The following is a 13,782-nucleotide window of genomic DNA, read 5'->3' on the forward strand; positions in this document are numbered from 1 at the left end:
ATTGTTGATGCGGCTCACCATGCCAACTGCATATCAAAGCCTACACGTACACGCGCAACCACGCACAGAACCGACACCGCCGCGGGGTGCTCTCTGACATCCTCGGGAGAAAACGGAGATGTGTTCGCATTTTCTCGCCTTTTGGGAGAGGCTTTGGTATCCGTTTCCTTCACTTGCTGTCGTCACTGCGTTGCCCAGCTCGACTTGCTAGGCGGTGTTCGCGGAATGGGAACTGGTACCTGCATGTGCGACTTCGATTCATCCTCGTCCTTGTCGCTGTCGTCCAACCGAGGGTGCGCCAGCTGAGAGGCGGGCATGCTCAGTTGGTGATTATGCACGTCCGATATGATTGTGCCCGATCGCCGAGCTTCACTGGACAACGCCGACGGGGCGGCGGTGACGGTGTCATCCTTCCTCGACACCTGAGAGATAAGCCCTCCAGCCTTTGGCACCGCTGGCTCAGCAAAGGGGAAGGGAGAGGGCGAGAGCGCACTGCTGGTGGAGTTGGCCCTTAGGGCTGTGGTGCTTCCGCGGTCGCCATTCACGGCGCTAGTTGCCGCGGTGGCTGTTGGCGGTGTCGTAGTGCTGCGGGCGCGAGAAAACTGACTTACCTCGGCCAAAAGAACGTTTGCGTGGGGGTTGCCCAGCGCCGGGGCTGTCCCACGCAGCGCTCGCACACCATGCCCATTCGAGCTAGAGGTGAAGGCGGAGTTGCTGCTGAGGGCGCCGCCTGCGCGGCTGCCAACGGTCCCGCTCGGCAGCTCTACCATTACCGCGGGAGACGCGCTTATCTTTGTCCTGCTCGGTACCACGGACGAGGCAGCCGCCCGATCGGTGGGGCGTTGACGTTCATTCAACGGCATCACGGCTTGGAGCAAGCGACGCTCGGCCATCGACTGCTTCATCGCACCTAAAGTAGGGGACTCGCCGTCGTGTTGGTTGGCCGCCACTCTCCGCGTCCGCGGTGACACCGGGGAAGACTCCTGCTTTGTCGATCGAGCACTCCGTCCGCTCTCCGCCACCTTGTCCAGCGCAGCCTCGACGTCCGAGAGGGAGACGCGAGGAGATGAAGGGCGCCCGTGACTGCCCCCGCGACGGGACCCACTTGCTTCGCTACACTCTGAAAGTGCCGCAGACGTCGCCAAAGGCGTTGACGCTGCCGGGGAACGGCGCCGCAAGTCGCTAACGGACAGTAGCGGGGCCGGGGCAACGGTATTTCGTGGGCGCGAAGAGGCTACGGCGCTATGGTTGCCAGAGCACGTTGATCCAATGAAGGAAGCACGTTCGTACGCCAGCACTGGTGACGAGTCGCGGCCGTCGTCGCTAGTAAGCTTACTGGCCTCGCCTGCAGTCACGCTCCTGCCGCTTGCTGGGGTGGCTGAACCGGACGGGACGCTGGCGTGGTGCGTATTCATGACGGCGCTCGTGCTCCGGGGAGTGCGAGAGAGAGAAGAGGAGGGCGGTGTACCGAGGCTTTGACAGTTGCCGACGGAATCATACTCGCCTCGCTTGCGCCCTGGCATTCCAAGTTGGCGTCTGGCGCCACGCACCGCAGTGAGGGCTGTTGCTGCGGTCGTAGCCGACAAGGACAACGAAGCCGACGACGAAGGGATCGACACTCGAAAAGGGCGCTTGATGAGGACGGCGGGCGGCAACGGTGGCGATTCGCTCGCTGCCGCTGCCGAAGATGGGCTGGGCGCTGCCTTTGCAGAGTCAGCTGTGGCACCGACCAGCGTGAGCTGTGCGCCGAACTCCTCGTTGAACCACTCCGAGTCAGCATCCCAGCTGTCGGCGTTTTCTTTCCGCGTGAACGCCGCCGTGGTGGTCGAAGGTTGACGTATGTCAAAGTCCCTCATGGTGCAGGACGGCAGCATTGCAGCTCCACACACCACTTTCTCCGGGTGCCTTCCCAGTCGACTGTCACCGCATACAACCTGATTCTCGGAGGCGTCGAGGTGCTCGATCGCATCCTCGTCGAACGTCACGTGCCGTGTCTGCCTTGCGGACTCCTGCACGCTGATGCTTTCTGGATCGGACAAGGAGCGGGCGTTTGAGTCACTAACGACAGCCTTCGGGACACTGGATGGGGTGTGCGCACGGTGGGAAGAGGACGTGGACCCGGTCGAAGAGACGGCGCTCGACACGATACGTGTGGTGCTGTTCATGCGCCCCCTCTCTTTAAGGATGCCGTGGGCTGGAGTTACGGCCAACCAAGGCTTGTCTACGGCTGCCGGCCCCTCTGTGCCGTAGCGGGTCGCACGACCAGCGGCGGCGGTGCTGGAGGGCGACCGCGGCAGTGAGGCGCAGCCCTTATTATCTCCCTCCTCTTTCCTGCTAGGGGCAGCAGACGCGGCGAAGTTACGGGGACGACTTGGGTGCGGCGCGGCTTCCGCGAAGGATGCAGAGCCACTGGGGTGCAGCACTGGAGAGGATATGGAGTGGGTGTAGGAAACGTCGCGGGCGGGACTGCCGCACACCGCGCGACTTTGCCGCCCTGCGACCACCGCATCGCTCGCCTCACTCAGCAGCGGGCGAGCATAGGCGCTCGGACGTGCGTTGCAATGTGCCCGGGCAGATGCAGGACGAGTCGCTCGAGTCAGGTGGCCTGGGGCGCGGAGAGCCTCTTCGCTCTCTCCCGCGAATGCAGCAGTAGCGTACATGAGTGCAGCAGCACGGTCGAAGGTCTGGGAGGATGGGCATGGGCACGGCTCTGCAGATCTGGCTCGGACAGATGAACGGGCGGGCATGACGCGAGCGGATGTCTCCCTGTCACTCTCCGCAGTTAATGCGGAGCTACGCGGCACACTACATCGCATGGAAGCCCCGGTGCTCTTCAAGGTTTCTGTCGTGCTTCCAGCGCTGGTCCAGCGGGTGTTGTGTCGGTCATTGTGAGAGAGCAAGGCGATAGGCGATACTTGTGCGTGGGCCTGTCCTGCTCGACTTAGAGACTCGACTTCTGCTACAACGCGCGGCGTCTTCGCCCATACGAGGGAGGCGCTCGGCGGCGGCACCAGAGATAGTGTGTCGCCGTGAGTCGCCGCTAACTCAGGGGCGGCCTTCAGGGAAGGCGTCTGCTCTGTGAACCGCGGCTGCAACAAGCGGCGCGGCGGCGGCATTCAGCTGCTGCGAAACCACCAAATACACAAGTGATGAGAAGCCAAAATCCGAGAAAAAGCAGCTTACACTCAAAACCCGCCTTTTGAACAACAAAAAAATAATAATGCCGACAATAATATGCCGTTTTATATACATATATATATATATTTTTTTGTGTGTGTGTGTTCTGGTTGTACACAAGACCCGCCTCTCTCTCTCTCTCCCTCGTGTACACCGACGTGCACACCTTGTCCGTGATACCGATAGGGAGAGGGGAGGGGGGGGGGAGGACGGAATCAGACGGCCAAAGCCGCTTTGTATCGGGGGTGCGTGCGTGCGTGTGTGTGATAGAGAGAAAGGAAGGAGAGAAAAGAGCAATGGCAAACCGACACGATGCGACAACGAGAACAATCTACAGTTCTACGAGAGACGACGCACGAGGAGGGTGGAGAGGAGGGGGGAAGGTAGGAGGGAAAATTCCGCCCAACACAAGAGAAAAAAGAGGAAGCGTGTGCGTGTGTGTGTGTGTGTGGGGAGCTCGTTGTCTGTGTCTAGGGGAAAGAGAAAAGTGAGGCGGTGAGGAGAGCGGGTACAGGGGACAGATGGGGTCAAGCAGTGGAGGGGGAAGAGTTCGAAATGAAGAGGGGAGGAGGAGGAGAGATTCGAGTAAACGAGCACAGCGTATGTGTGCATGTGTGTGTGTCGAGGGGCGGGCAAACAGGATGGTATGGCGAGCCTGTGAACCACTGGAAGAAGGAGAGGGCGCGCAAAGGGCGAACGAGAACATAAAATAAAAGGGAAGATAGCCGCGCGTGCAAAAAACGCTCACAGAGAGAGAAAGAGGGAGCGGCACGTCAGTCAAGATCACGAGATCAGCGCAAGGGGGAAAAAACGAAGAATGGTTAGGGAAGGAAGGGGAGGGGGACAAAAACCCGTTGACAGACACAAACAAAACAGATGCAACAGGCAAGCGCTCTCCTTTTTGCTGCTGTTTGGCTAATGTATGCTTCTATGCGAGTGGAGTGTCCCTGCGTGTGCTCGCCGCTGTGCAAGCTGAAGGGCGGTGTGGTGTGTGGAAACAAGCGAACAATCGAAGCCCTTGAGCAGGGAAGGGGGGAGAACGGACGGAACGGGATGGGTGGGTGGGTGGGGGGGGGTCGAGAAAGACCAGAGAGCAGACGCGCGCACAGCAACCAGAAAGGAGGAGGGGCAAAACAAAAGAAAACGAGCGGGAAAAATCGAAGGGAGATGGGGAGAGGGTGGGTAGTAGGACAACTCGATAAGACGGACACACAAGGACACAAACGGGTAGACAGGAACGCACGGGTGGGAGAGGGTGCTACACAGCGAGGCACTGGTAAGAGCGACGATGAAGGGATGTAGGGGTGGGGAGATCGATGGGGAGCAAAGACGAGCCGGGCAGCAGACCAAGACGTACGAAGCCACGTAAATGCCCACACACAAGAGGTAAAAGCCAACAGAAGACACACACACACACACACACACACACAAGGATAAAGGGCAATGAAGAGCAGAGAGGAAGGCGTGAAAAAGATGAAGAGATGGAGGGGACAAACCACAGCGATGTATGCCTGCACAAGAGAGAGAGAGAGAGTACGTGTGTACGTTGGTGTGGTCAACACGCTCAACACACACACAAAGAAAAGGGAGAAAAAAGCAGAAGAGACAGTATCAGCAAAGAGATTGCCCAAAGAGAAAGTTTTGTGTATGTGTGTGTGTGTGTGTGTGTCTGCGAAACGAACGCTCTTCAGCCCCACCCCCACAGCGATCCTTCATACGCACCGCGTCTGCGGTAGCAAGATGCACAGAGATGCAGCACACACACACACACACTCAGGCACACTATGTGTAATGACCGACCAACTAATGAAAATCAGCTAAGAGGAAGAGGAGGGATGGAGGGGGTGGGGGCAAGAGAAGCTGCGGATGGTGACAAGTGCTCAACGAGAGAGGGAAACCAGATAAACAACAATAACAAAGAAGAAGGGAGCGTCTGAAGACAATACGAAATATTGACACAAATGTGTGCACATACATCGATATACGCACCTGGAAGTCGGTGGGGGAGAGGAGGGAGGGAGGCCAGCGAGACGAGCGTACACACAGGCACCCTGGGAGCGGGGGAGGGGAAGAGCAAAGATGAGATGAGTGTGGCGACGTTGTGAATGGGTTTGTGTGGGATGATGGTTGTGGGCGGAAACGGTAGAAGAGACGGGGGAAAAAAGTAGAGAGGGAAGCGAAAGAGGGAGCGTGTGGACTGGGGAATAAGGGGTGGTGGAGGCGGAACCGATCAGCAATGCATAGGTACACGCACACACATACACAGCTTTGTGCGAAAGGCTGTGCCTTGTTTCATGCGGAACCAGTGGACAAGAAGCGGGCGGGTGTTGAATCTGCGTACACCCTCCATTCTGGTGAGCGAGAACAAGGAGCAAGGAAAGGCGAGGAGGACCAAGCGCGTGAGAGAAATTGCAGAGGAGAAACGCGCGGCGTGGTACTTCACGAGGGTCCTCGAGAGAGGTCAAGCCACCACCACTCCCCTCCATCACCCTCGCCATCACCGGTACCCTCCGTATCACCCTTTGCCTGCCCCTCGCACACTAACCGTCCTGCTGAGCGTCGTCTTTCTTTTTTTTTTTCGATTTTTCCTGTTCTCTCTGTTCAACTGCGTGCTCCATCGCCGTACATCGTCTCGCCTGCAGCGCTCTCCCTCCGCCTCCCTCTGGTGCCTGCACCAACACTACCAACACACTCTGCGTACGCCACAGGTTCAAACACTGGGCAGCGGGTGCAGCAAAGGAGGGGAGACCGCACACTGCTATCTTCATGCAAGCTCTTCCCATTCCATTTCGTTTTCTGTCAGAACCCTGATTTCGGATGCAGCACTGTCTGTTGGTTGGTGCACTTCGCGTCAAGTGTCTGTTGCACTCCCTTGAACGGTGCACATCTTCTCTTTCGTTGTGAAGGAGGAAGGGGAGGTCTAATAGAGCCGATGCAGAGCGCGGGCGGCCGTGCCCTTACCGCAACGTCCTCGCTGCTGATGCAGCCGAACGCTACACGTAGTGGGGGAGTGAAAGAGCGATGTGGGCAGGGGGGCGGGAGATAGACTACGAAACAAGAATGGGGCACAGTGCTAATACGGAGAACAACAAAATGCAACGCACCAGCTGGGGTCAAAACAGCGCCCGACAGGACGCACACACAGAGACGCGTGTGAATCGTATACAGATGCACACGCGCACCTGAACACAGAAAGAAAAAGGAAAAACGAAAAGCAAGGGAGGACAAGAGGAACGGTGTCGGAATTGCGTTTGCCAGTCTGCATGCCCGTCCCTGTGTTGTCCCCCTTCGCTTTATGCAAGAACACACACAGACACACAGCACAAAGAGAGTCAAGAAGGGGCGACCGCTGAGGTGAAGGACTACCACATAACCCCCTCCCCCAACCCCGCGAAACACCGGAGAGCGCAATACGGGGCGTTGTCGTTGATTCGCCACTCTCTCTCTTTCCCCTCCAGATACGGGAGGTGCGAAGAGGCGCAAAGAACACCAAATGGAAGAAAAGAAGGGTTCGACAGGGAGTGTTCTCTACAGCACACACGTACATGTCACATCCCTCTCTCTTTCCCCCCTCCCCACACATACATGCATACTTACACGCTTGCGACGCATACAAACAAAGCCCAACACTCAGACGCACTACACGCACCAAAAAAAAAGGTGCAGAAGAAAACGAAAAAGAAAAGCACACAGACGTCGAGCACTCAAAGTACCGAAGAGCGGATGAGAGCGATGGAGAGAGAGCGGGTGAGAGCAACGCAGCACACACACAGGAAGCGGAAACAAGTATCACTGCCGGACACCACCTCGCCTCCTCCCCGTTTCGCCTTTTCCTTCTCGCCAGACACGCTGGGAGGTGAGGCCATCCTTTCTAGTCAATCTTGATGCTGCCGTAGATCCTGCGCACGAACGCGATGGAGACAATCACGCCGACGGCACCAGCCGCCATTCCGTACATGTACGACACCATCCCCATGTAGAAAAAGAAAAGCACCGCAGAGGCGAAGCTGCTCACGGAAATGTGAGACATGAAAAAAATGAGGGACATGCAGAGCATGTGGACACCAGCACCGCCGGGTACGAGGTACGCAATCCACCACCAGCGATGATTCTCGTAGCAAAGAACGTAGTACAGGCACGACACCGTGACAAGAGCGCAGATGAGAACCCAAATGCACGCCGTCACGGTGAGGAAGCCGAAGGAGTAATAGATCTGTCCCTCCCATAGGTCTTGCATGATGTAGTAGAGCTCGATCACGATGACGACAAGCGGAACAGAGGGCCAGAAGACGCAGATGAACATGGGCTTGTTGAGCCAGCTTTGTGTCGGGATCTCGCGAGCGAGACGACCGACCCGCGTCGGGTTCGTGATCGGTTGTTGGCGGAAGGCTATGGAGCCGCCCAGCACCGTCAGCGGCAGGCTCACCGCCACAAAAAGCGTCAGCACCTCCAACAGCGTCATGAACGGGATGGCAGTAGTGGCGCCGTGCGCCTTGTTGATGATGAGGATGAAGATGTAGATGAGCAGCATCGCACCGGGCAGTGTGAAGCTGCACATGAAAATGTGTTTCCACGCACGGCAGTTGAGGTACTGCAGCAGCACACCGCAGACATAGCCGCTAATGAGCGACGTGAAGACGGCGGTCAGCAGCAGTGTCGTGAGGAGCGCGCCGCGCCGAGAGGGAGAGAGGAAGCCCATGAGCGCTATGATGAGCACCACCCCAACAGTCGTGAGGATTTGGACACCGTTGGCGACGAAGATGGCAAGCCAGTTTGCATAAAGTGGCGGGCGGAACACGTCGGCGTGAACCAGCTTCCATCCCACCTCCTCCTGCAAGTCCTCTGGGTCTTCGGAGTTGTAGCGGTTAAAGTCTTTGTGCAGCGCCCTTAGCAGAACCCCCATCACCGCACTGCCAATAAACAGCACCACCATGAGCGAGAGGATGATAAAGAGAATGTGGCCAGCGGGTGCGGCAGCGGCGGCGGCTGTGAGGTAGAAGTCCCAGCGCGTCGCCCACTTAACGTTCGGGCTCTCCTTCCACTGGACGCTGTACGTCCAGTACACCGTCGTCTTGTTCTGCATCACGTCCTTCATCTTGAGGCCGCGCATTGGCGCGAGAACCTCCGGCGCGACTTTCATCTCGCTGTTGCACTCTAGGGGGTCGCTCCAAGCGATGCTTCTGGCCTTGACGTCGATAAAAACAACGATATACTTCCTTTCCTCTTCCGCCGTCGTGCTGGTCGTCTTGCTGTCGCGGTTGTAGTGAATCGTGAAATCAAGGTGATTGTTTAGCAGCGCCGCCCTGTCACTCGTGCATTTGGCCGGGAGACCGAGCGGGAACCCTCGCTGTGCGTAGATCTTGATGTCCTTGCCGAGCTTCTTCGCGCACTCGCTCATCTGTGTGCTCTCCGGGTTGGTGGAGAAGACGGGCAAGTTGTCAATGTTCATGTACACACGGTACCATTTATTGATCATCTTTGTGAGGTTCTTCGACTCCTTGCGGCGAATCGTCTCGGTGTTGGCGATGAAGTCGCAATCGGGGAGAGTCATACACTTCCCATCTTCCTTCATCTTGACGGTGTACAGGGAGTTGAGCACGCGGTCACCCCAGATGATCTCGCCAATGGACTCCTCCTTGAACTCCTGCCTTGCCGGCTGACAAAACGGCATCTTTGAGTAGTCGATGGGAAACATCTCCGACGAGGATCGCAGCGAATTCACCATGAATTTCACGGCTTCGCCTTTCTTGTACGATTTCTCTGCGGCGCCCGGCACATAGAAGGCGCTTGCAGGGGTCGCGCCCGCGGCCAGCAGCTGTAGCGCCACCAGCAGGGTGAGCAGCAGCAGCAGTGGAGGCCTCGCACCACCGTTGCTGCTGCAGTGGGAGTGCGCATGTTGGGTGGAAGCCGACATTGTCAGAGACCAATGCAACAAGCGATGACGTTCAGCCGTGCCTCTTGTTTTCTTTTTTACTCCGCTCTTGCTGTGACTCGCATACGCGTGCGCTACACAAGGCTGTATGCGCACGCCCTCCTTCGCTCTTCTTTTTCTTCTACGCAGCTCCTTATCTCGTGGGCCTCTGTCTGAGGCCTTCCGTGGACTGTGGGGTGCTCTTCGTATCCTTCCGTTCTCTGATGACTCGAGCGCGCGCTCTCTCACACTCTTGCCGCGGCGGAGGATATTCGCGATGGCGGCAGTGGTCTTTCGCGTGCGTTCGTCTCTCTCTCTCTCTCTCGCACTTGATGGATGTCTTCGACGTGTCGTATTCCTTCTCACCACTCAACGAGTGACACGCACGTGCACCTATGTGCCAGTGGGGGCGCTCTCTCAAAACGCTTAGCAAGGATGCGAAAGCCTGCAGCGGCGCCGGAGGCACACACACCTACGCTGTGAGAGAGAGCGCGTCGTGGAAGGGGAGGCCAGCGATAGCTGTGCGAAAGGCGGGAGCAACACACACCGCAGCAACGCACAAAAACACACATACACAAACATGCACCAAAGACGGTTGGGGAGTTGGCGCGGGGCAACGAAGCGAAGATGTGCGCCCGCCAAAAAGGAGCGGCAAAAACAAGACGAAGAAAGCAATGGTTAAAGTCACACACGCGTGGCGCAGTCGCATGCAACCCCACAAACACAGGCGGTGTGCGCGTCTGTGCGTCTGTGCGGTGGCGGTGGGGAATCGTTAGGGGCCGTGATGCAGTGGGCAGTGCGAAGGCAGTACTGAGCGTAGCGTGCGCGCATGTGCGTGTGGGTGCGCGTTCGCGATCGGGGAAGAGGATTTGGCGGGGGCGAAACGGAAAAAGTGGTGGGCGTGGGTATGACGCCATGAGGCACGACAGGCACAGGACAGTCTCACACCGGGTGTCTGCATGCGTGCTTGTGCATGAAGGCGTACTACGAGAGATAACGAGGGGCACAGGTGCGTGGGGAAATGGGGCAGCCTCGCGAGTGTCGCTTACCAGCGGGGCTGCGTAAAGCCATAGCTCTCCTCGCTACAATACGTTCGCACGCACGGCTCACACCCGCACAGCCGTTGGGATCCACGGAACAAGTCGCCCACGCACCGACTCCTCCTCGACAGGGGGGGAGGCGATGCTTCGTCAGTTGTCAGTTCAGCACGCACGGCGCACGCATGATGACGGCGAGGGGCACACGCACACACACACACACACACACAGAGGCAAAAAAAAAAGAGAGGAAGCTGCGGACATAAACAAGAACGAGGAGCACGCATTCGAACAGCCCAGCCCCGTCAAGAGCAGGAGATGGGCGTATCCCTCGCAGCATCTAAGAGGAAGCACCTCCACAACGACGTACAGGGTTGAAGATGAGAGAACCAATGAGGAGCCGCAGTACACCGTTGACAGCACACGCACCGGCGTAGAGGCGACAGTGCAAACGCAACACGGCTCAGCAAGAAGACGGGCGCACGCTGCTACACCATCTTGTGCTTATACGTTGCCTCTTCTGACGCGCGGCTCACATCGACGGCAACGGCCTTGGCCCCGTTTGAGCTCTGCGTGGACGCAGGGACCCGAGAGCGGCCGGCAGCGTCGTGAGGTTTACTGCTGCCATGAGCGTCAGCACCGCCGCTGCCGTTGTGCCGCTGCGTTTCGCGACTGATGACACGCATCTCCTCGCCGACGATATCATCCTCGCCACGGCAATCCTTCAGCCACATTGTCGTGGTCGCGGGTACGCCTGCGCCGGAGCCGGCCGTGCCGCCGCCAGAAAAGCGAATCTCTTGCAGCTCTTTCCGCTGGCATATGACGTAGGTGGCACCGTACATGACAGTCATCCCCAGAGCACATGCCGCCCACCAATGTAGGCCGCCGCCGAGCAAACGGCGGAGAACGATGTCCGCCAGCAGCCAGTACGCTAGATAGATGGTTACCACAAAGTCGAGCACGAGCTTGCGACGTTGCAGGAGCGTTGCTAGGGGGTAGGAGCACAGTAACGCCGCAAACATGTGCTGTAGATAAAAGCGGCACTCACTGCCCTCGCGCGGCTGTCCGGCAGCCGGCGCGTCGGCGACAGAGAGGCGAACATCCTTCTTCACTACACCATCTGCGGCAACGGCGTCGCGAGGTCTCAAGTCCTGCACCTCCACAGTTGTTCCAGCACGCACGTCGACCGTGCTCACGAACAAGGAGGCGAGAGGCACGTGAAAGCAGTAGCTAAGCTTCTCGAAAAAAGATAGCGGCGCCGCCGGTGGTGCTGGCGCGAGCGTTGTTGTTGTAGAAGAGAGAGTGTCATCCATGAACAAGTCAAGCATGTTCGTATGCTGGTATGCGATTTCACCGAGTCCGTCAGGTCGGTGAAGTCCTTGCGGCGTCGTCCTATCTTCGACGGCGGTAGTGCTCATCGACAGCTCCGCCATCCCGAGCAGCACCCGCGTCACACCAAGCATGACGAAGAACAAGCTCACGCCATGAAGCACTTGGAAAAAGAGGAAGACAGGACTGCTGATAGTGCGGCCAAGCCCAATCGCCATTGTTTGGGCGCCCCAGCGGCCTGTACAGGGTGCGCAAGACTCTCTGGGTACGAGTGTGCGTGTGCGGATGTGCAAAGTGATCGCAAGAGATGGTGCAGATTAGCGCCGCGCAGGGATCAACAAGACAAGGATCGCTAGTAGTTCAAACGACGAGAGGGCTATGTAGGCGAAAGAGGAAGAGGGCAGGGAAGAGGGACGCAAAGAGGCGCTTGTCTGTATGTGCGAGCACGCAGTGTCGCCCCTTGCGACAGCGCACACGTAAGTGTATGTGAACGTGTATGCCTGTGTGTGTGTGTGTGTGTGTATGTGTGTGTCTGCAGAGTAACGGCGCACCAGCGTGTCGAGGGAGAGGCGGCAGGATGCAGACGCAAGCGAGAGGCGGAGAAGCAGAGAGCCATCACAGACAACACAAAAGGAGGCAGCGGTGTGAGATGGGCACGACAGCAGAGAACGTCATGAGGGGCAGAGTAAAAGAGGCATCCACAGAAAGTCGGAGGTACGCAGAGGCGCGGCGTCAGTCCTCCACGAATAAGAGCGAGGCAGACACAAACCGAGCCGATGAAAAAAAAAACGGCCTACCAACGCAGTGCGCGAAATGTCTGCAGAGAGGCAAGCCACCATTGAAAGTAGTGGAGGAGCGGGGCATGGCGACGGTGGAGTGAGGCAGCGCAACCATCACCTCCCTGTTTCGCCTTTGTTTGGCATCTTGTTTTTTCTTTCGTGTGCTTTGGGGGGGGGGGGAGGAGGGAGGTGTTCATTCGCAAGGTGACGGCGAGCAGCTGGTAGCAGCGAAGAGAGAACCCAGTAACGGCAACGGTCACGCCACGTACACGGAAAAAGGCGCCAAGACTCGCGGCAAGAGAGTCGGCGCCGCGTCACCACGAAGACAGCGCTCTGGTCATGCACAGCAACGCGCTGCCGTGCAGAGAAGGGCAGTCGATGTGAAAGGGCATCGTCTCGGTAAAGTCGGCTTCACTGAGCAGCGGCCCCAGCTGATCCGCGACGTGGGCCAGCACCGGGAACCACACAGCCCAGTAGCACCGCAGAGAATGCGCGGTGTACTGCATCAACGCCGCAACCGACATTTTCACCACTCGCACAGATGCAGCAGACCCGCACTGCAGTGCAGACCTGTAGCACCTATCGCAGCTGGCACGTTCCCACAGCCGAGGCTGTGGCCCCGTCTCGCGCCCCTCTGCAAAGGCATGCCCCAAGTTCCTGACGGAGAGGTTGGCGAGGTCGGCCGCGGCCGACGCGGCTGCCGCAAGCGACACTACAACTGCTGCGCAAAGTGCGCCGGCGCACCGCACCCAGAATGACGCTGGACCTGGTCCGATACAAGAAGTTCACCGCCAGAGGCGCTAGTACTTCCGCCACAAACGCATCGTACTCCTGCGCACGTCGGATACACCTGTGACCTATAAAACCAGCTTTGGCAAAGAGCCTGGCATCTTGTCGCTAGCATGTCGAGGATGCTGTGCTGCAGCTGTGAGCAAGCCGGCGCCTCCACACCGTGCAGGAGGTGGAAGTACCATCCAGCCAGATCCACGCGTGGGAGAAGACGATATGGCTGCACCGGTCCTGCGCCTCTGCCGCTGAGATGAGATGTGCCTCGACAAACGCGTAGTGCAGTCGGTACGCGGTACCGTTGCAGGAAGAGAATTCGGGAAGATGAGCGCCTGGAGGGAGCACACCGGCCGTAGGAAAAGTGTCACGAGCAGACTCCGTCACGTTAGTAGCGGCGGGGGGCGCTAGAGGGAGGCGCAGGGGACGGTGTTGCAAACATGATAGAGGGGTCCTGCCGCTTACTCAGAGAGGGCTTCTTGGATGCTCAAACGAGTAGGGGGAGCGAAGAGGTGGGCCACCCGTGCCCCGACCGGCTCTGAGAAGAAAGACACGCGCAGGTCGGAAGGAGGAAAGAGAGGGTAGGAAGAGGGCTCGGCGTTTGTGTGTGTGTGTGGGCGCGCGCATGTCCTGTCATGATACTCCCCTCGTTAACATGAATGTAGGCGCACATGACTGGGGCCCTCGCGCCACCCGCACCACGGGCACGTCGGGTAGTCCGAGAGGCTCAGTGCCACACACGACAACAAAAAGAAGAAATCGGCGC

At 58.3% G+C, this 13,782-nt stretch overlaps 4 protein-coding genes across 4 annotated transcripts; all 4 read right to left on the bottom strand.

The window, feature by feature from the left end:
• Positions 1-182: 182 nt before the first annotated feature.
• LMJF_29_1590 (hypothetical protein) lies at positions 183-3,116 on the bottom strand (the record flags this gene model as incomplete). The annotated part of the gene is made up of 1 exon (XM_003722193.1): positions 183-3,116. The coding sequence occupies one exon, from the start codon at positions 3,114-3,116 to the stop codon at positions 183-185; it is 2,934 nt and encodes a 977-aa protein (XP_003722241.1).
• A 3,932-nt stretch (positions 3,117-7,048) lies between these two features.
• On the bottom strand, positions 7,049-9,091 carry LMJF_29_1600 (conserved hypothetical protein; the record flags this gene model as incomplete). The annotated part of the gene is made up of 1 exon (XM_003722194.1): positions 7,049-9,091. The coding sequence occupies one exon, from the start codon at positions 9,089-9,091 to the stop codon at positions 7,049-7,051; it is 2,043 nt and encodes a 680-aa protein (XP_003722242.1).
• A 469-nt stretch (positions 9,092-9,560) lies between these two features.
• LMJF_29_1605 (hypothetical protein) lies at positions 9,561-9,797 on the bottom strand (the record flags this gene model as incomplete). The annotated part of the gene is made up of 1 exon (XM_003722195.1): positions 9,561-9,797. One exon carries the CDS (start codon positions 9,795-9,797, stop codon positions 9,561-9,563), a length of 237 nt encoding a protein of 78 aa, XP_003722243.1.
• An 816-nt stretch (positions 9,798-10,613) lies between these two features.
• LMJF_29_1610 (conserved hypothetical protein) lies at positions 10,614-11,672 on the bottom strand (the record flags this gene model as incomplete). Its single annotated transcript, XM_003722196.1, has 1 exon — positions 10,614-11,672. One exon carries the CDS (start codon positions 11,670-11,672, stop codon positions 10,614-10,616), a length of 1,059 nt encoding a protein of 352 aa, XP_003722244.1.
• Between the last annotated feature and the right edge of the window lie 2,110 nt (positions 11,673-13,782).

Source organism: Leishmania major, chromosome 29 (assembly GCF_000002725.2).
Source record: "Leishmania major strain Friedlin complete genome, chromosome 29".
NCBI lineage: Eukaryota > Euglenozoa > Kinetoplastea > Trypanosomatida > Trypanosomatidae > Leishmania > Leishmania major.